Source organism: Amphiprion ocellaris, chromosome 21 (genome assembly GCF_022539595.1).
Source record: "Amphiprion ocellaris isolate individual 3 ecotype Okinawa chromosome 21, ASM2253959v1, whole genome shotgun sequence".
In the NCBI taxonomy this organism is placed as follows: domain Eukaryota; kingdom Metazoa; phylum Chordata; class Actinopteri; family Pomacentridae; genus Amphiprion; species Amphiprion ocellaris.
This window is the reverse complement of record NC_072786.1, coordinates 9723280-9744970: the sequence shown is the minus strand read 5'-3', so window position 1 is coordinate 9744970 and position 21691 is coordinate 9723280. Positions and strand designations below refer to the sequence as shown.

The window sequence follows — 21691 nt, the reverse complement described above, 5'->3', positions numbered from 1 at the left end:
ATTACGCATACCAATATGTGCCTTCTGTACACAAGCAGCATAAATGACATGAATGTAAATCAGTCAGCTCAAGTAAAGATATGAACATAATTCACCATTAAAAATACACTTACTGGAACATTATAGAGAAACTGTGACTGACTGGAGTCAAACAGGATTGTTTATACACTGAAATAAATAGAAGGATTAGTTGTATTAATGTTCATATGTCACAGGGAGAATCTGCAGTTTTCAACAAGGGAATAATCACCAAATGCTTACTAGAAACTGAAAGCTGCAGTATCAGAGACACAGTAATACAACAGGCGGTGAAGATGTAATGGCATGCGATTACACTGCAGAAGTTGCATAATTTGTTACATATCCTTGTGTTTTATTATGCCGATGCCTTGCAGCCTCTTGCGGCTGCATATTTCTAACTTTCTTTTCTTGTCACAGTGACGGAGGCGAGTCACTCAGACGGAGGCCGAAGCAGCTGAGGTCAGTTCACGCCGGATCTGACTCGACCGAGCGGACCTCGGCACAACCCCCTGCTCCCACCCACAATCCTGTCATCCCGTGTATTTCTGCAACAGAACCGCATTCAAGTGCTGAGAATAATAAAACCGTAAGTGATAGGCCAAAAAATGAAATACATTTTGTGTCAAGAAGACAGCTACCCGAGGAAAAAAATGCATTAAAAAAAATACACATATAAAACGAAATTCAACACAGTAGTCTTCACAGTGTAACTCGCCGACATGCCATCACATCTTTCCTCTAATGGAGCTAATGAGTAACACAGGTGATGTGAAGCTCAGCTCATAACTTGAAATTCAATCAACTTCTCATAAGCCCCTGCTGAGTGTGTTGGGTAATTCATGATCAAATTCTAGAGAATTCAGGCAAGTTCATGGCACAAAAGCTACAAATTCTTCAGTATACATGCTAATTATTTCCTATATCAGACAAAACAAAGACTTCAAAAGGAAAAAAAATGCAATTATCAATTATTTGACTAGGAATAGTTTATTAAAGGTGAGAAAACAAAACAAAAAGCCACAATCCATTTGTTTAATTGCTTAAAAGCTATGTACATTATAAATAATTCCACTACATTACAACCATTTGTTTATCCTAGTCTTGAGTCCTACATATTGAGATGTTACTGTCTGAAGGGTCTGGCAGAGGGGAGCAGTTTGCACTGAATACAACAGCTGGAATAAGAGTGTGTCTGACTGTGAGTGTACCAACGCCTTGTTATTGTTCACAGGAGGACCAGGAAATAGCTGGTGGGTGTTTCTACATCTACAACTGCTGTAGAAGGACTGAGTCGGTGCACATCTTAGTGCTTGGAGAGAGAACGTGTCACTGCTGAAGCCACACGGAGGAAGTTTTGTCTTGTGCTTTGTAATCTGGACAGTTACTTGCTTCTCTCTTCTGACGAGCACAATCAGAAAACCTTCCTCTCCAAGGTTGACAGACTGGATACTGGGTAGTGCGTGAGGTACTCAGTCCTTGGAACACCGTCTTTAGCGCTAACTGCCCTGCTGAGGCTCTTGCTGCTGCTGATGTGAAGTCGCTGTGTTTAGATGTGAAGCAGAAGACCAAGAAGCCACAACCGAAGACGAGGCTACACTCTGGACGCCGCCGGCGCACATCGACGTCGACAAAACCACGACGCTCTCTTCAGCCACTTCCTCGACGGTCATCCCTCCGCTCATGCCGGCCGCCTTCCCCGAGCAGTCCATGCAGATGTAGTCTTCATTCTCAGCCATTTCGCACGATACGCCCACGCAGACCTGGTGGAACCACTCGTCGCAGCCGCCGTCGCACTGCACCCAGTCCACCTGGAAACACAGGCAGGGAGATTAATTCAGGTGTGTGAGTGATTGTCAAAGGTTTCACATGGTGAAAATCTGTTTTTGTTGTGTTTTGTAGGTCTCAAAAACTTGGAGGTGTAAAATGAAATCTGTGAGAACATAAAGACCCTTCAACAGGATGGCGCCCAAGCATTAACAGTGAGTTTTATTCAGTTTCTACGTAGAAACTGATGAACCAGTAGTCCTCAGCCTAAAAATGTGTATAACCATGCCAACTTAATCTGGTGTCTGGGAGGGGGGACCTTCTGAAAGAGCAACTGCCTTTTATTCTACCAAGTTAATTCACTTTCTAGAGCTTGATCTGAACACACCATATATTCTACTGTAAGAGTGAACACGAGGCGCTTCATGCACTGCCAGCATCTTAGGAAATGAAGATCCAGTTCATTTTATTTTAGATAGCAATGTCAGACATGCTATTATGCTTTGTTGCTAATGTCGCTGTGGTTTCCATTAGCTTTAATCATATGCTCACAGGTCACTCTGCTGAGGGACATTCAGTGAAGCTGGAAACAATATTTGAAAACAATAAACAAGAAACTGATGTGGGTTATTGTGTTTTCCTGTCACCTGGTGTGCTTCAGGTGCAACCTAAACTCAGTCAACATTTGAGTTCTAATCTAGATATTTTTCTGTTTTAGTTCACAGATGACGGAACAAGTGACTGAAAAAGTGACTGGAACACAGCCCATCAAGATTACATGTGATGTGTGGAGTCAGGTCACCAGATTTTAATTTGCTTTGCAGTTGACACACAGAATTGACAGCTGATGGACTATGAGGAGATACTGAACTACTGACTGTAGACTGAGTATATTTGATGTACTGTAGACTCTACCTTTAAGAGGGACAACAACAGGAAACAATTATGGCACCGATAAAAAAAAAAAACATGTGGTGGTGCCTCATTAAGAAAAGCACAAAATTCTAGGGTTAGGGTTAGTAACAGAATTCATGTGTAATTTTTAACAGCATATGTTAAAGCTGCAGGTCAGTCATTGTTCAGTTGATCTCATCTAGCACAGAGCCAACAAGGAACTTTCCAGACACTTACAGGCTGTCGATAATCATGGATAAGTGTCAATAAAGCTCATGACTGTTAGCCACGCTACAGCTAATTAAAGAAACAACAAAAATATCTTTGGTTTGTGTGGAGTCCACATCCTAAACTTCAACTCATCTGCTTCTCTTCATCCACATTTCGTCTTCTACTCAGTAGATTTAATGAAGCAAAAGAAGTGCAAGGAAACATCTGGGTGTTCCACTTCTTTTTTTATATACTGACATAACTGTCAAGTCTACAAGTGCATTAAGCCGTTTCTCTCAGTTTTCTCTCATTTTAGCAATATGCTACACCTATGTATCTATTTTGTGTTATTTTCTACCCAAGGTGATCTGGTTCAAGGTGGCAGGGAATCCCATCAAGCCCTGGACTCCAGTCAGGGTGAGTCCTGTCGAGGTCATCACTTTATTGCTCAGATACTAAATCTATGGACTTTCTGAATTAGCACTGGAGGTAACTTGGATGATCTTGGACTGACATTTAAAGTACTAACAAACACAACAAAAAACATCACTAGATGAGTAATTTTGTTTTAAATGAGGAATGGCTGTGAGACGGAAACAGCTGAGAAAATCCTAAAATGTTAAGCTGTTAATCATCCCACATTCAGGTGTTGTCAGTCGAGTTTGGAGCAGCGCCTTCATAACTTCATCACAACTATTCTGCTCACAGAGCTGCAGGCCTACCGATTCCTGAGCTCCGATTGGCTGCTCGGTGGACACACAGACTGGCCACTGGTTAACTTGGTGAGAAAAGTGCCATTTCCAAAGAGGACCACATCAGTGCGGCCTGTTAATACGTTATGTGTAACTCTCTTTAAGGTGTTCCAGTGCTGTTATCAGCTGTTGATATTCAATAAAGTTACATGAGGTTCATTTTGGGAAATGTACGTTATTAACTCTGGTCTAAGAAAACAAAAAAACAGGGTCACTCACAGGAAGACAACAGTTTGTTCCAAGTGTTTAGGATGTTACCAAGATGGGTAAAGTAATGACTATCCAAAAAGGTGACAACATAATTGTGCAGTCCAAAAAAAGAGCCACATTTTAACAGCACATCATGCTTGATTTCATTAGGTCTGTCTGCACATTGGGGAATTTCACAACGTACAATAAGCGCACGTACAAAATCCATATTAAGCTTCAGAATCTACAGTGATGCGGCAGGAGCAATGCTTACAATTTACCTGTGACACTAAAGATACAAAACATGGCAAACATCTGGAAAAAAAATCAATGTTTCAGTCCTTTCACAGCATGTAATCAAAAAAAGCCAGGAGTACAAATGTGTTGTTCGACATGTATGAGACAACAGACATTAAATGAGAATATCTGAACCTCCTCCAAGCGGCCTACTACTCCAAGACTTTCGCTACTGCATTTTTTGAGTAATTTTTTGGCTATTTTGTGCTTTTAATAGAGATTAGAGAGATGATAAAGGAGTACAAAAAAAGAGGGAATGAGATGCAACAAAGGTCCTGGGTTAGAAACAAACCAGGAACTCAAACTGAGGGACCTGTCCCAACTCCACATAATTGTAGTGTAACAAATTTCTCGTAACATATAATGTTGAAATATGAGCATAAAGGATCCACTAAATTCTGTCAATATGATATCTTATGTGCATATTGGAGAAATGTATGTATTACAAGTCATTTACTTTGACATAATGATGGGTTTTAATATTAAAAATTTCATGGAACATTTTAGTTTTAAAAAGTCTACATATTCTATAAAGCTGAGATAATTACCATGTGGAATCTGTCCACATTTCTTGCATACACATTGCTTTAAAACAATATTTATAAAGTATTATTTTAACACAACCTTGAGTTTTAAGAATGTCCACAGTCACATGGTCACCTCTGACCCTTGTAAATCGCTAATCTGGAGCGGTGTCTATCAATCATCTATGTTTCACCCCTCGTGCCTCTTTTGCTGCAACACGGGTCTGGATCTGTGGTGCTGAAACTGGACAATAATGACACGACAAGAGTCCTCACCTTATCTTTACAGGGCCTTTGGCAGTTCTTGGCGGCGCACACGGCGTTCTCATCATTGGAGTCCTCAGCTCCAGACCAATCGTACTTTGAAGGAATGTCGAGAATCTTCTTCTCCTTCCTCTTCTCCAGACCCTCTCTGATGGCCTCGGCCTTGGCTGCTGCCTTCTCCTTCCTCTTCTTCTCCTTCTCCTCCTTGGCTAATCGTTTGGCCAGCTGCTTCATCTCCCGGTTCTTGTCCAGGTTGAGTTTGAGCTTCTTCTTCTTAGGTTTGCCTCCCAGGCCGAACTCGAGACCGACCCTTTTCAGCTCTTTGGACTTGACCGGTCGGATTTCTCCCATCACTGAGGCTCCACCGGCAGCCGCAGCAGCCATTAGCATGTGGTGGTGCTCGGCTCTCTCCAGCTTCCGCTTCCTCTTCTTCTCTGAATCTTTAAGTTTGATCTTCAGAGGCTTCTCCATCAGAGAGTCATCAGGCTGTAGAAAAGGAAGATACATTGAGATGATCATTTCTAGTTTTAATTCTCTCCTTAGCACAGGCTTATTTATCAGAAATTTCACCTGCTTCTAGCTACTTCATCAGAATCAATCAAACACAGTCCCAACATTCAGTAACAATCCTGTCCAGCTGTGCAATCAGGTTGCATAATGAATGACCTCCTCACCTCCATGACCTGAAGAAATCTCTCTTCAGAGGGAGGGTGCGTAGCCTGCAGGATCCTCCAGATGTGCTGGGTCTCATCCAGGGACACCTCCAGCAGGTCTCCCAGCATCATCAGCTCCTCCAGCTGGGCCTTAGCCTGCGGGGATAACGCGAGCACTGGTGGCTCCAGACTCCGAGGGACCAGGGGGGTCTTCCTGGGCTGCTTTCTGGGTGTGCCCAGGTCTGAAATGTAAATATTTTTGAGTATAAGATGATCGTGACTTTCTTTCAGAGTAAATAATCCAATTAAAAGGTCTATTAGAGTAACAAGAACACAAAATAAAAGCTGTTCTGAAATGATTTGTGCACAAAAACACCAGATGATGAAAAGCAGGCAGACTGAAACCAACAGTAATGTTAGTGAGTGAATGTGGCCTCACTTTGCACACAGGACTTGGAGGCTGACGAGTAGGCGTGTTCGGCGCAGAATGAAGGCGTAGCAGCCGGCCACATGTGACTGACTATCTCCTCCGACTTGACAGGAATCTCCTCATCGCAGAAGAGATAGGGCTTCACCTCACCTGGGTCCTGGAGGCAGAGATGCACAACAACAGGGATAAATTATAAAAAACAAAAAAAAAAACAAAAAACAAAAACTGTGATTGTTTATAGGAGGCTTGAAATCAGACCAATATGAGATCACACACCTTCATGTCATAACCATAAGTCTCCCTAATGTCCTCGTCTGAGTCCGTCTCCTCGTCGTCGTAGTCCACTGATTGGCGAGGTGATGTGGCTCTGCTGAAACCGGACTGCTGGAAAGTTTGGATGTGGCCCTGAGGAACATGAACATACACACATTATTAAATGTCTCTAATGTTCTCAAAGGGAAGGTTTTCTGATTTCATGGTGACTGACATGGTGTGTACATTTCTTAGCTGCACTTAACCAAAACAAAAATAACAACTAATGCCATTTTATTTTAGCTTGCTGCCAAAGAAAAAACCAAATGATTTGCTAGACGTCTTCAGAAGCAGCCAAACTGAATCATAACACATTTTACCTTCACTGAATTTTGGAACACACTGAGGTATGAAAGCCTCATTTACATTGTAGCTAAGTAAAAAATAAAAAAATGTTAGCAAACTTGAACAAAAATTACAAGAAATATATTCAAAAGGAATAAATAATTTAAAAACAAATGAGTTAACTACAAGTGCAGCTGGAAGTAAACTATAAAATTTAATTAGAAGCTTAAGTTAGACTATAGATGAAAATGAACCAAGTTTTAGATTGTTCTGCATGTTATTCCAGGTTGCAGGTGCACACTAAGTTAAAGTGTTTCTTCATACTGAGTAAAAGCAGTTGGCACCTGCAGTGTAATCTAATCATTTGAGAGTGTTTGTTAAAAGCCACATCCTCTGACCCCAAAAGCTGTTGGTAGGTTTGAAATGCGTGCTATTTATTAAAAAACTGGCACCATTACACTGATCCCAGCCAAAACTGTAAAAACAAGAACAGAATTGTCAGATTTTCAACAGTCCTTGAACTAATCATTGCTGACATGCTGCTACGTCTAAAAAGTTAAAGATTAAAAGAATGATGCTTCATCAAAAATCACTTTATTCTACATGTCTCGTTTAAAAACATGCCACAAATACATCATTGACTCTAACATGACCCTGTAAAAAACTACAAATTCTGGGCTTCTCAGCGCAACCGTGAAGCAATTCGTGACTCAGCTGTGACCAACAGTCACACAACAAAAATTCAGGGAGTTTTTGGCTGAACTGCCGGCTGTGTTTACACAGAGCAAAAAGGAGACAAGTATGAAAACACATTGAAAACGTAAGTAGCAATCTATCGACAAGGTATAGCAGAACCATTTTTTCGATATTGGTCACATCTGTGGGCGCTTGGAAAAATGTACATGTTGAGTCCAAGTTTTGAAAAGTTTAAAAGGAATGTAAATTTCTTTTTTTTAAGACTTACAGCATTATAACTTGCTACACTGCATAAAAATACCACACAAAACACATTATTGAATCTCTTTAGGACTTCAGATTTTTTATTGCAGTGAAACTGAGCCCACAGTGAGTGACAATGTGACTGGAGGAAAAAAACCTGCTTGGAGTTCAGAAGGTTCAAAGGGAAGTAATGTAATTAAGCCTGACAAATACCATCTGACAGCTCAAGAGGACTTCCGCTGCTTTATTGTAGTTTTGACAAATCAGAGTTTCATCGGATAACCTGCATTTCATTACACCTTAGAACAAGCCGAGCTTTTGGTCTATTTCACATTTACATTTTAGTGCCCTCTTCTGGTGGGTCCCATAATTACATCCAGAGCTCCCACTCAAGTCTGTCAATCTGTTACCTTGAAACAGTCATTCTGTAGTCTTACTCATGTCGAACTATATTACAAAAGACATTAAAGCAATATAACATCACAAAAAGTCTGAAGTACCTGCAAGTCAGGGTTGGCTGCAGCTTTCTGCAGTTCAGCGTTGATGATCTTCTCAGTCTTCTCCCTGGCAGCCTGCTCCACCATACGCTGGCTGAGCACGGAAAGCTTTGCCAGGGCTGAGGACAGCTCCTCGGTGGCCAGAGCTTGACGTGCTCGGTCCTGGAGGGACAGTAATAAGAGTGTAACTTTGGGTATTTTGTAGAGAACAAAAGAAGACCCTGGAAATCAAGTGTTCAAAACAAAGCAGGTGGTAGGCGTCAGTTGTAATCTCATTTCCATGCATACCTGCCAGCTCATTGCCCTCTCCGTCAAACACTGGAGAGCTTCTCCTTCTGGCAGACGCACCGGCAGCTTCTGCAGTGAAACCAGCAGCGACAGGATGGTCTCTAGCCTCGGCCTCCTCGACCGCTGGCACAACGGACACAAGAATTTGGAGTCTTTGCTATTGCTCTGCCAGCCAACTCCCACTTTCTTCTGAGAGCCCGTCTTCGGCAGAGGAACGCAGGCTCCGTGGAACCAGTCCTTACAAAGCTCGCACTGCAGCATGAAGCCGCTGGCCGTTTTTCGACATAGACAGAACTTGACCTCTTCGATTCGGTCTGCCATGGCCATCTTGGCTAAATTGGCAGCACGGAGTGAGTGAATGGCCTCAACTTCTTTCTGCTCTTTGGCTTTGAAGGCTGCTGCAACAGTGGAAGGGTCTCGCACCTCCTCAAGACTCTCCTCCAGGTCGCTCAGGGTGTCCGGGTCGAAGCCACCTCTTTCCTTCTCAATGAGCTCCTTGACACGTTTTCTCTTGCTTTTACTGTTGCCATAAACTCCAATGTCCACACGAGGACTGAGAACCTAAGAGAAATGAAAAAATCAAGTTTTAATCCAGTTTACCTCGTCTAAACTCCAATTTTGAGATTTATGCCTCTAAGAAGCATCAAATAAGCTCTTCCCGTGATGACCCACCTGCAGCAGTGTGTACGTGGAGTTCTTCTTGAGGAACGTGCGAGCAGTCCTCTCCCTCCAGGCTCGAGCTGCAGCCACCTGAGACTCCACCTGAGCCAGCGGATCCAGCCGAACTGGGATAGAGCGACCCCTGGCCAGCAGGCTCTCCAGTTGCTCCAGGTAAGCGTAGCTGCTGCCACTCTGGATGGCCTCCACCTTGGCAGTCCACTCCTTGGCCTTCTGCAGGGCCTCTCTGAGGGCCAGAATATTTGGCAGATACGCTGGGATGTTCCTTGCCTCCAGCACAATGCTCTCCAGGGTCACCATGCTGTGTCGAGGCCTGAGTTTAAAACAGGACAAACAGGAAGACTGTGATAAACGTGGCTTGTGTTAAATAAGAGTAACCAAATATTTTTGCATTCTGTAGCTTTTAATGTGGTTTGTGATATACTTTAGTCCATGGGGATTAACCCTCTGAACCCCTAGCATTACCTGGACGTTTTCTTTTGCTCCTGTCATATTGCTACTAATTGTGAGCCTATTTCTTACTGCAAAATAACATCCTGCAACTAACAGCACAGCCATGGCAAGAGGAAGAAAGAACTCAAAATGTCTTCTGTGCAGTATTAAAAAGCTATACTACAATAAACAATAAGAAAAAATAAAAGTTGAATATCTTATCACTGTATCTATCACTGTAAAATATATTGGTGGCTCTCCATCGTATAGATATTTTATTACTTAGCATTTTTGTTTTGTTTCCATTCTTGTCCCCAGTGAAAACACAGCCTGCAGTTCAGTTGAAATGTCCACAAATTCTCGTCGTGATGATTGGTCATGACTCAGTTGAATCGGAATTTTTAGTTTTTAAAAAAAGCCAACGATTCTTCCTGATTTTACAGTTTCTGACTCTGACAAACAATATCATTTTAGGTACTGTACTGAATATAGAAAATGCAAACCAATCAGTGCTTGCATCTCTGCAAATGTGCAACCGTACCTGGCCTGCAGGCAGGCACGAGCCTTATCCTCCCATCTCTCTGAGACAGTGAGGATCTCTTGCAGTTCTGCCATGGCCTTTTCCACAGCGTGGTGGGGAGCCAGACCCACCCCAGAGTCTATCAGCCTCTTCATCAGCTCCAGAGTGACACGGAGGGGCTCAGCAAGGGTGACGTGCACCTGAAATAAAATACAGACAAAGGAAAAGCTGCATCTCATGAAAAAATGTTTTACTATTTTTGGTATTTATGATCTTAACTCTAATCTCTATCACAACTAGCTATTCAGATATCTACTCCTAATAAAAGCAATACAATAACTGTGCCACCTAAATAAATAACAACCAAAGAAAAGTCATGATCAGTCTCATTATTACAACATCCACATTGCACAGAGCTTAAACCCAAGAGGTCTGCGTGCAACCAAATGAGGCCAGAATTATAACAACGCATTTAAATCAGGCAAACAGGTTGTGCATCTAATAAAAGCTCACCTCGTCGAGCCAGCGAGCCTGCTGGAGTTCCTGTTTGAGCCGGGGCAGCTCTGGCAGCTCAACGTCCAGACCGCTGCCCAGGTCCAAAAGTGCCTGCAGCTTGGACGAATCAGGCATCTCATCTGACAGCGCCACCTGGGCTCGCTCATGGAAGTCCTCCACATTCTCCAGTAACTCCTGAGGACATTAGGGGTAAAGGTAAAGAAGGATAAGTATGGTAGAATAATAGTAATATTGATTAAGCAGGAGGATGTAGGACAAGGAGGAATAAGAGAGAACAGTTGGGACAACAAGAGGAGAAAGAGACCAAGGTGGGAATGCACTGAGGAAAGCTTAAATAGCTTTCTTTTTGACTATTTGGTTGAATATGACCATAATTGAGCTTCACGTACTTAAAAACTGGACTAACCTTGACTTGTCGCGCCTGGCTGATGATGCACGGCAGCCTGTAGAGTTGGTCTACGAAGGCTTTGAGCTCATCCACGGTCAGCTTGGTACGATTGCGACCGCTATCGGAACGAAGGCGGCTGCTGTAGACACACATGAAAAAACACTCTTTAGTTAATCCAATAAGCTACAGTTATGCCAGTTTTCAAATGGAATTTGTGTAAAATTGCTGGCTAGTGACAACAGGTCAACAACTAGAATGTGATTAGTTAGTACACTGCTTCTGCGTTGAATTAAATGAAGGGTTTATGTGCATCCATGTTGGCTGACCTGTGTCTCTGCTTGCGGCTGAGCAGCAGCTGTGCTACAGACGAACACGTCTCTGCCTCTTTGACCATCTCCCTCAGGCGACGGAACAAAGTGTTTTCAGGATACTTTCTGTCTTCTGCATCCTCTAGCAACACTTTGAGCTCAATGAGATCTATGAGAAACACACAAAACAAGGATGGAGAGGACCTAAAATGAGCTTCACACAAACAGAGTATAAACCTAATATAAACGAGGCACAAATAACAACCACTCAATTGCACAAAAACAACCAATTCCACCTTTTTTGTTTTTCTGGTCTGCAGCCAGGGCTTCTGTGACCCTCTTTGCCCAGGTGTCATAGGACTGCGCCCGTGTTTTAACGCCATACAGCATTGAAGGAAATTCCTCCAGGTCATAGCGATACCTGAAACATATGCAAGCGTCTCCTTGAGAACGTGGTGCATGCGGACAAGTAAATGTAGAATATGTAACTACCACTCCAAGCCCGAAACACGCTAATAAAGTGTCAGATTTCACTTTAACAAAATACAAAAATTGATTTCTTGACAACATACTGTACATTCTTTTGCTGTCACATGCTGTTTGCATATTAATAGTCTGACTGGATGGAGGCTGCAGTTATAAGTCTGCCACTGGCTGCTCATTTCAGGCAGATTTGTCTTTTCCTTCCGTTTACAGCAAGCTGCTGTTTTCTCTCTGAGCAGCAACCTATCACACTGGAAATTTTGAGTTTTGCAGAGGATTTGGATCACACACCAAGACAGTTTTATTCAGCGGATTATCCATTTTAATGACAGCATTTGTCTCCCCAAGTGCAAGTTTTCCACCACACTAATTCCACCTGTCACTATTTAAGTAAACACTGTTGCCAAATCCTTCGCTTAGCCTTGCCTAAGATGACTGTGACTGATTTAATGTAATAAAAACAAGCCACCGTGTTCTTTTACCCCTAAGGCAGAATGATACTGAGGTGCAGCCAGACCAGTATGTTTTACAGAATGAGCTGGCATAGCGACATAAGCGCATTACAAAAAGAACATCTCTCACCGAAGACACTTGTTGCCCATTGGACAGTCACAGAGATCTGTTGCGTGGTGAAGACAAACCAGCCGATCGGGGCTGCAGGAGCAGGTCAGCGCAGACAGGAAACAGGTTGTCTTACACTTGTGGCACTGACGCTCGTCATCTGGGACAAGTTCAAACACCTCCTGCTCTGAAGACAGCACTCCCTGTAAGTAAAAAGGAAAGAAAATTGATGATGCTGTTCCTGAAGAAAAAGGTAAGACACAAAATCAAGGCCAGATTATCTTCTACATGCATGAATTGATTAAAAAACAGGCACTCACCATTTCTTGGATCGCCTGTCTAAGTTTTGTCTCCTCATCCATCATTTCTCCCATTTCTTTGAAGACAGCAGCAGCCAGTTCCACATCAAGGCTCTCTGGATCAGCAGCCATCTTGCATAACAGCTCATCATGGGAGAAGACGCAGTAACGGTGGAGCCGCCGGTAATGAGCAACACACTGACGGCCCATCGGTAGCTGAGAGGGTGAACAACAAACAAATATATTTCACAATCAATCAATCAATCAATCAATCAATCAATCAATCAATCAATCAATCAATCAATCAATCAATCAATCAATCAATCAATAAATAAATAAATAAATTTCCATTCCGTGTTTTAAATTGAAAGAAGAATTTTTCCTCACCCAGTCAGCGGTACAGAAGTTAACTGCCTCTGCAAAGTTGTAGCCCTGGTTGAAGCCACTGTGGTAGGCCCGGGGGAAGGTCACCACAAACTCTCCAGCACACTGATTGGTCCTGTACACCTGAGAGGAGAAACATACAGATGCATGAGACTTATAATCAATGTAGACCCCGTGGATATCCAATCAGATCAAACCTGGACCAGGCTACGTACGGGAACACCGTGCTCCATGAGTATGTTGGGATTCATGATGGTCACCAGCTGATGGAGGAGGTCAGGCTGGGAGTCAAACAGCTCTGGAGCCAACTTTTTCATGACAGCTTCAAGCTGCTCTGCTGCAGAGGCCGGCACTCCATACCAAGTCTTGGGTTCACCCCTGGAGAACAGAGAAACAGGGAGTAATGTTTTTTTGGGCAAGAAAAACAAGACATTTAATTGTTACTCTTTCCCAATTTGAAGTGCAGATTGAGGTTAGTTTCCATGAGCATGAATAATTCCACTCGTGCAACATTTGTGTAGCCTCACCAGTGCAGGAAATTGATGGAGTAACTCCAGTGGTCCTCGATGTGCCAGCAGAACGAAGAGAAGCACATGCCCACATAAAGCCAGGGCACCTTCATGCCTGAGATGTCCACATTAATGTGGGTGAGCACTGATTGCTCCAGAACTGGCATGTTGTTCAGGTTCCAGCCTGAGTTTGCATACTCCTGACAGGAGAGGAAAAAGGGTTTTAATTCATTCAAGAGCAAATGTCACATTTTTACTTAATGTAACTCCACTTATAGAAAATGGAAAATAACTTTTAATGGGATCGGCTAGATGGCAGTCTGGTGAATAAAATATGCTCAATAAAACCCAATGTTTTGCCGACATTAAAAGCAGTTTACTGGTTATAAACCTCTGACAGAACATGTAATAACAAAGGTCAACATAATGGGAATCTATTCCAGATTCTAAAACCACAAAACCACCTCAACTGTCAGTGATAAGATGTGAAAAAAACAATTTGCTCACTTAATCAGTTCACTTTCAAAATAACCACAGAAAAAATCCTGCTTTAGTTCTGATTCCATTTACTAGTTCTGCATGAACACTACAGCATTTAATTCTTCAACAAACGTTTGTCAAGTCACATTTGGAAAGTTTATTGAAATGTATCTATGAAATTATCTTCTCACCTCCTCATCACCCAGTAGTCTCCTCTTGCCATCCCTGACAGGAAATCCGCTGCCCACCTCCTTGGAGCTGATGTCAGCTCCGTATTCTACGATGACATCCTCCTCGATGCTGCTGACCAGACGCCAGAATTCCTTCTCCACCAACTCAGTAGGGACCATCTGGGGACACAAGGCAGACTTAATAAAAACGCTTGATTTATCTCATCACTTGCTGGGGCATGAATTTAAAGTGAAGTTTTGAAAAGTTGCAATTAAAGTGTAAAAGAAAGACAAAATGCAAATTGGACTTGTATTCTGTGTCCTTTCTGGATTATATCCTGTATGAAACAGCTTATGTATGTCAGATGTGAGTGTGTTTACAGATGTAATGTGGAGTCTGTTGTTGCCAGCCAGGCTGTAGATCATTGGCCCTGGACTGATGATGGCCGAATATAATAAAAACCAAGATGGCACCGTCATGGTGCACAGAATCTGCCCATCTGTGTCACCTCCCAGCTGGCAACACTGGCATCCTGGCTTTGTACATGCAGTTCTGTCAGATGGTTGATTTATGGTTACTTATAGTAGCTTGTAGGAGTGGACAGATATTTTTGATTAATAGTTTTCTCCTGTTTTTCGAAGGTAAGCTATCATATTTGGGTTGAGTACCTTTTATATGATAGACAGTTTATTTTGGTTGTTGCTTATGTCTATGTCCTCCCTTGACTCTTCAATCATATAAATAGTGGAAATAAATATCAGAATTCTACCACTTGTGTTCTGTGGCATCTTAGGATCTGGGGACAACGGGGATAGTTCATGTTGTGTTTTGGCCACCCTTAGATGAGGCATAATATTTCCATTAACTACTCTGAAGCAAATAAACTGGGCCCTGTAGTGTCGTCAGAAGGTGGCAGGGCAGATGACATTAAACATGCCATGATAAACAGGGCAGAAGAAGCAGAAATAAATAAACAAAACTTTAGCTATCCACAAGAGAAAAATGGAAGGAAAGCTTTCAGATTGAGATCCCCTCAAACAAGCGTGAAAACTTTGGCAAATTTGAAACACTTTGTTTTCTCCAATGTAATCTAACGTTATGGTAACATGATGACAGAGAGGCCTGAGAGCAACATATCCAGCCTCTAACTGTTTACTGATTTTGGCGTAATAAGAAGATTATACATACATGAACAGGCATGTTAAAGTAGTCAGACTTGAAGTGATCGGCCATCTCTCCAAAGCTCTGCAGAGTGTATTCCCTCACTGCCTGCTCAAAGCCAAAAGCCTCCCTGGGTTTACTGCACTCCTGTGAAGGAATATCAACAACATATTTATTACAAAATGCACACTGCGCTCAAAATAGGTCAAATATACCAATTTCAGGCGCAAATTTTTTAGCCTTTCAAAATTATTTTTGTGTGTGAATAACCATAAATGATCAAATCATATATTTAAATCACCTTGGTATTATTTGGAATGGCCAAACAATATCCAACCATTACCTCAGCAACACATTTAGGGCATCTCCAGTCCCCCTTGGGCACATCCTGCAGAGGTGGGATGAGGCAGAAGGTGTGGTAGCTGTCATCACAGCCGTCACACAGCAGGAGTCGATCCTCCTCGTCGCCCCGTCCACACACCAGGCAGAGATAGAGGTCGATCTGTGGGGGGATCAATGCCACAGGAGATACAGAGATGTCATGCTCTTCACAAGTCAATGAGTCACCCAAGATGCAACAGACACATCAATGGCAAACAGAATTAAATGGTACTTACAAAGTTGACCTCCAACGTCTCCTTCCGTGGCCTCATTTTGATGGCGAAGGCCTGAGCTTTGAGGTGCCGCTGCTTCTTGTTGAATCCATCGTCTGTGTGAAATGAGGAACCAGAAATACTCACTGTGACTCTGCTGATTCCTTGTGCCATGTGTGAAAAGACAAATCAACCCAAAATGACACTCACCAGCTGGGACAATCTCCAAGCCGACCATCTTGGGACTTGTTCCAAAGATTTTGAGGCCTTTTGGCTCCTTGTTTTCCCTCTAGACAAACAGTGACAACAACAGCAGACTGTGAGACAGAGTGATCCTGCTGAAAGGCCAAATGTTAAGACGGCCTCTGTGGAGCATGCCTGCCACAGCTGGGAGTCAGGACAAGCACTGGGGAGGGATGCAAAAAGCAAAGCTGCAAATGTTACAAAGACTAATCTTCATGTGTGAAATGACTGCTCTGCCACAAATTACAAATGTGTGACCTTTGTGCAGCAAAGATTCCACTCAATGAAACACATTATTACACAAAGATAAATAACAGCCTATCACACAATCAAACATTTTGTAGTGTGACCTGATTCCTGTATATCTGACTAACACCGACAGTTTTCAGCAAACTTTCTTCAAGGTGTTGTACCTCCGACTTTAGGCGCCTGGAGCGCCTCTCAGGCAGAAGTCGGTCTTTGGTTTGTGTCACATCTCCCTCCCCGTCTTTCTCCTTATCTTCCTCATCATCTTGCTCCTCTTCCTCCACAGCTTCCTCACCAACTCCCTCATCTACTTCTTCTCCGTCATTTCCGTCATCGTACAGCCGGTGGAGGCCCTGAACAGAACAATAAGTGGGGTTCAGAAAGAAATATTACTCTTGTGAAGTATATATTCTTCCAGGTAAAAGAACTGAAAAGCAGATCAGGCCAAGTTAGCTTTGTGTCCTGCAATGTAAAGTGGTCCAAGATTGAAACATGAAAGTGGCCCTGGCAGCAGTCAAAACAAATTTATGGGAGAGAATGGGAAACTAACTAAACTAACTAACTAGGAAATTAGTCATTTAATTTTGAATCCACTAATCCCGAATTTTAAGAATTGCTGTACAATTTCAAGGCTGCACAGGGATCCGTTGGTTAGCACTGTCGCCTCACAGCTCAAAGATCCCTGGTTCATATCCTGGATTGGGCCTGGGATCTTTCTGAGATCTTTTTTTCTGGGATTTACAAGAACCCTGTGCATGCATGGGTTTTCTCTGGGTACTCCGGATTCCTTCCACAGTCCCTAAACATGCTGAATATAACTGGTGATTCTAAAATTGTCCGTAGGTGTGAATCTAAGTGTGATTGTTTGTCTGTGTATGTAGCCATGTACATGGCGACCTGTCCAGGGTGTCCCCTGCCTTCACCCCAAGTCAGCTGGGATAGACTCCAGCCCCCCCACGATCCTAATGAGGATTCAGCAGTGTATAGATAATGGATGGATGGATGGATGGATGGATGGATGTACAATTTCAGGTAAAAAGGCCTACCGTATTTCTGCAATATGCAAAGCTGCTGCATTTCTGAATGTCTGTGCAATAATGTGGTAACATGTATGTGGGTTTTACAACTGCCAGAATGGTTTTCAAACGGCCCTGAATTATAACGCATTCTGTGGAAACCTCACAAGACAAATAATAATAACTTACGATGACCTAAAACCTATTTAAATGGAATTTTCATATAAATTGAAGAAGTATTACATTTTACACATTGACTGCATAAAGCACACACAAACTGCAGTGAGCATCACTCACCGTTAACGTGGCTCCAGACTGGAAGAGCTCGTAGGGATAAAGGATCCTCTCATAGTGAGAACGCAGAAGTGATCCGGTGCCTTTTCCTGGTGGGAATCCCATCCGACTGGCCACCTTGGACCATATCCTCTCTTTACACACCGTCTCAAAGCCGCCCTCAGACGACACAATCTGAAATGCACACAGGAGTCCAATATGAGCACAAAGGACACCATCCACACAATGCAAAAAACATAAATAACGAAATCTTTTTGCTCACAATAAATTAGTGGACCTACAACTATAAGCAGTCTACATAGGGAGTCAATTATAGCATCCACCAAACGTTTGCTAGTGTTTTTCCAGCATCATAAACAAATGAGAAATTGAGTGCCATCTTATGACAAGAAATAAAAATCCTCCACATTCACAGCATTTCCCATAAAATCAGTGATACATATTTAAACCGCAGCATGCAATAAAAAATATGCTTTCAAGATTTATCAGGTTTTACCTTGCTGAGTTGATAGAGGTCTAAGACTTTCCTCTCCACATGAGGGAATCGAATCTTGGATCCCTGCAGCTCCCAAAACTTTGCGATTTGATCCAGAAAGTTGAGCTTCACCCGAGTGAGAGCCTGAACAAGCAGGAGAGAGAAAAGAGGACAGATGTCACGCTCAGTGAGCACTTCAGGTAAAGTTATGTTTGAATGAGTGCCCTTTGATGCACAACCAGACTTCTCGAGTTAAGTGAAAACCATAGAACATCTATACTGAAGCTGCCCTGAACTGAAAGAACACTCATCCAAATTTCATCAGGTATAAGACAGAAACCGCTGTAGTGAGGAAGAGAAGCCTGTTGCAGATGTGCACTGCTTTCTTTTGACGGCATCTGAATGTGTCCGTCTCACATCTGAATGAGCACAATAAACATTGTGATGGTAATCTTACTTGGTCAGACCTACTAAAATTTCCATATCAAGACAGCACAAGTCTAAACTGCATGCAGACACACTAACAGATAGGCATGCATAAGCAATGCACTTTGCGCTATGCCAATTTTAGCTCCAAAACTGATCCAAAAACATCCCATAGAGCATAAAATACACAGTTTGCAACCAAAAATCATTTTTATTCACTTTGCCCTACAATTTCAGTCTATTACAAAAGGAAAAATTGCACAAGTTTCATTTTCAATAACTAATCTACAAAAAAGTCTGGTTGACAGAACATCACTTACTCTGATTTAAGCCTTCTTGGATACACTGAGGTAATTACTGTTAGTTTATTTTTTATTTTTTGCTTTATTTACAAGACACAGATTTTGTTGGCATGCAGGCTCAATATGAATAAATGTAAAATGAGCGAGGAACAGGAGAGAAACACTGAAAAGAAAGATATGGCTACAAAATGAAATGCAGCGTCAGTTATATGGAAATATTTTGGCTACAAAACAGATCGTGTTGACCAAAATCAGGTGCTCTTACACATTGTCTTGCAATTGTCGCATTACACGAGGAAACACAATTTTATTTGAAATTTCACAAAACTCTGCATGACCACTGCCAAACCAGATTTCCATGCCATCTAAAGCAAAAACTATTTTATGCCTTTGGCAGTGTTACACCATTTGAGATTCCAAACAGTTTTTAGATATTTAAAAAAAGTTTTGATGCAAATGCAGCATCACTTTAACCATTGTAGAATTATTAATTCTTAACAAATAAAGTTATTGAAGTTTTCTAGTGAGAATTTCTGTACTTTAAAAGAAAAAAAAAATCACAGAATGGATTACAAAAAAGCTAAATATTGCGATGCCAGTTTTTTTTCCAATATTGCACAACTCTGTAATGTACCCAAAGTCTGTAAAGGGCTCCAGTCTGCATACTCAACTATCATCCAAGCTGCACTAATGAGATAATTAACACACCTTGTTGCAGCACATACATGAACTGTGTTTTTCTAAACCAAAAGGAAGTTGCAAAAACCTTGACAATACATGCTGTCAATCAGATTTCTTGATTTTTTATTTTTTTTTGTTCTTATGAAGCAATGCTTGAAACACATCTTTACTCTGTAATTTCATTTATGGCTGCATGATGCAACTTGTGGGCCAAACTCACCTCAAGTTCATTCAGTCTTTGTACTCTGGGAGTGAAGCGGAAGTTACGAACATCGCAGGCAAAGGGAGGCTGCCAGTCCTGATAGACAAGAAAATAAAATTTTTACCAATTCAACTTTAACAATGAGGAAACGATAAGAACACACGCACACAATCATGCAACTGCACTACTGACACAGATTTAAAAGCCTATCTGAGTTGTTTTTTTCAGGAAAACTGAATAAATTATAACAACATACAGACTGGTTGAAGCTATTATTGGCATCATGATTCTATTCTGGAGAAGAACTATTTTGTTGCTCACATAGATTAAAAAAATCCAAGTTCCTAGAAAATTAAAATTCACTTAAATGCTTGCTGGAATATCAACACAACATATAATTATAGCATAAATATATATTTATGGTGTGACAGGAGCTACAGGCCTGAATGTGGCCCAATGTCGCATCTTCGAAGCTAACGTGGTGCCACCATTGTACTGTAACTCAGCTAGCCACCAGGAAAACAAAAACAAAGGAATAATAACCACAACTGTTGGATTTAGTCCCCATTTTTAAGAACTTTCCAGTAGAACAAAGACAAACCACAGAATAAAACCGAGTGTGTGCAGTTGAGTGCAAAGAAATTAAGCCTTCTCTGACCTCTATTAGACTAATGGCAACTAGTAACGTCGTTTGCCTTTTGCAAAAACCCACGCAGGCCCAAAGTAAAACCGGGAGCATTGAACCCAGTGATTCCTCCGGTGTTTCAAGATACGTGGGTTTACCTCGGGAGGTCGGATCTTGCAGATGCCCGTTTTCTCTGCAATGGGTCGGATCTTGTTGATGAATCCTAAAGGATCCGAGAAATCCTCCCAACTCGGCTCAAACACCGGGCATTCAGGTGGGGGGACGAACTCAGCAAACGCAGACATGTCGGAGTGTTTCCCAGGAAAACAGTCTTTACAGATAAAATGTGATCCAAAGCTGTTGAGCTCAACAGTCCATGATTATTGTTATTATTACAAGCAGTGATTTTCTTCTTGTAGAACTTCCTCCGCGTCCGTCATGATCCTTTTATTTTTAAAATATGCAAAAATAACAAGTCACTTGAATGACAGTGAAAGTGAAAAATCCAACAAGTAAGCTGCCACCGACGGATGAGCTCCCATCATCCGTGAACAGCGGGCCAGGCCAGGTCGGGGAGTCTCCGGCACTGCTCCCCTACCTGGGACGGAGGGCAGGGTCACTCCGATGTGTCTCCATTCCTTTCCCGAAACAGACAAAAATCAACTCTGCGGTGAAAGCTCGGCCCACAGGATTCAGAAAGAAGTTAAACACAACACAGAACAATCTTCCCCCCCCTACACAGCTGCGATATTAGGTTACGCAAGCTAACGTCGCTGTTGTCTGTGTTCCCGAGCGGTGCATGATTCCTCCGTGATGATGCATTTCCAACAAAGTTAGCTAAGTCCCGTAACGTTCGTTAGCTCGCTCGTCAGACTTCCTCCTCCCCAGAAATAAAACTCCAGTCCACTTCTGCTGGTGCCAGTCAAACCGGACCACAACAAGGAGGCGGCTAGCAGCGAGCGTACATCGTTGACGGGTGTCTCCACTCCGCGCATCAGCTCCCATTCATTGGAGCACTTGGAAAACTAGCACACGGCTAATTTGCAGGGCTAAAAAAAAAAAAATCAGCTTAGCCGTCCGTTGCGCAGCTAACATCGCCGTTAGCTGGCGAAATCTGTCGAACGCGGCCGTCTGCCATTGTTTAAGTAGAAAAAATTGAATCCCATCGAACAAAGGCAGTGCTGTCTTCGTTTTTAGTTAATCCCGGGTGACTTTCCGTGTAATTTAACGTCGTCTGTAGGTGTGGTAGCCGCATTAGCCGACGTGCTAGCTACGACTAGCAAGGTGGAGAGAGCTGCTATGGTGCCTTCAGGGACCCTCGGAAATGTTTTACTACTTCCGAATTCGCATTGTTGTCAATTTGAAACAGATTGTACCAG

General features: G+C 42.4%; 1 protein-coding gene across 1 annotated transcript; it reads right to left on the bottom strand.

The window, feature by feature from the left end:
• Nucleotides 1–989: 989 nt before the first annotated feature.
• kdm5a (lysine (K)-specific demethylase 5A) lies at nucleotides 990–21607 on the bottom strand. The gene is made up of 28 exons (XM_023277200.3): nucleotides 20471–21607; nucleotides 19706–19783; nucleotides 18098–18220; nucleotides 17605–17775; nucleotides 16459–16644; nucleotides 16013–16091; nucleotides 15827–15918; nucleotides 15553–15711; nucleotides 15237–15356; nucleotides 14069–14227; nucleotides 13416–13597; nucleotides 13104–13266; nucleotides 12892–13011; nucleotides 12526–12720; nucleotides 12227–12408; nucleotides 11458–11582; nucleotides 11180–11330; nucleotides 10872–10992; nucleotides 10463–10639; nucleotides 9971–10149; nucleotides 8992–9310; nucleotides 8320–8880; nucleotides 8035–8193; nucleotides 6275–6403; nucleotides 6008–6155; nucleotides 5590–5810; nucleotides 4928–5401; nucleotides 990–1829 (listed from the first exon to the last, which is right to left on the bottom strand). Exons 1-28 carry the CDS (start codon nucleotides 20615–20617, stop codon nucleotides 1518–1520), a joined length of 5232 nt encoding a protein of 1743 aa, XP_023132968.2. The 5' UTR covers nucleotides 20618–21607; the 3' UTR covers nucleotides 990–1517.
• Nucleotides 21608–21691: the final 84 nt, after the last annotated feature.

Excerpts from the sequence above, each read along its gene's own strand:
- kdm5a (XM_023277200.3), bottom strand. The coding sequence starts at position 20,617 with ATGTCTGCGTTTGCTGAGTTCGTCCCCCCACCTGAATGCCCGGTGTTT. Across the intron at positions 17,776-18,097 it reads ACCTCTATCAACTCAGCAAG|ATTGTGTCGTCTGAGGGCGG; the intron begins GTAAAACCTGAT and ends TGTGCATTTCAG. Across the intron at positions 14,228-15,236 it reads ACTTTAACATGCCTGTTCAT|ATGGTCCCTACTGAGTTGGT; the intron begins GTATGTATAATC and ends TTGTGTCCCCAG.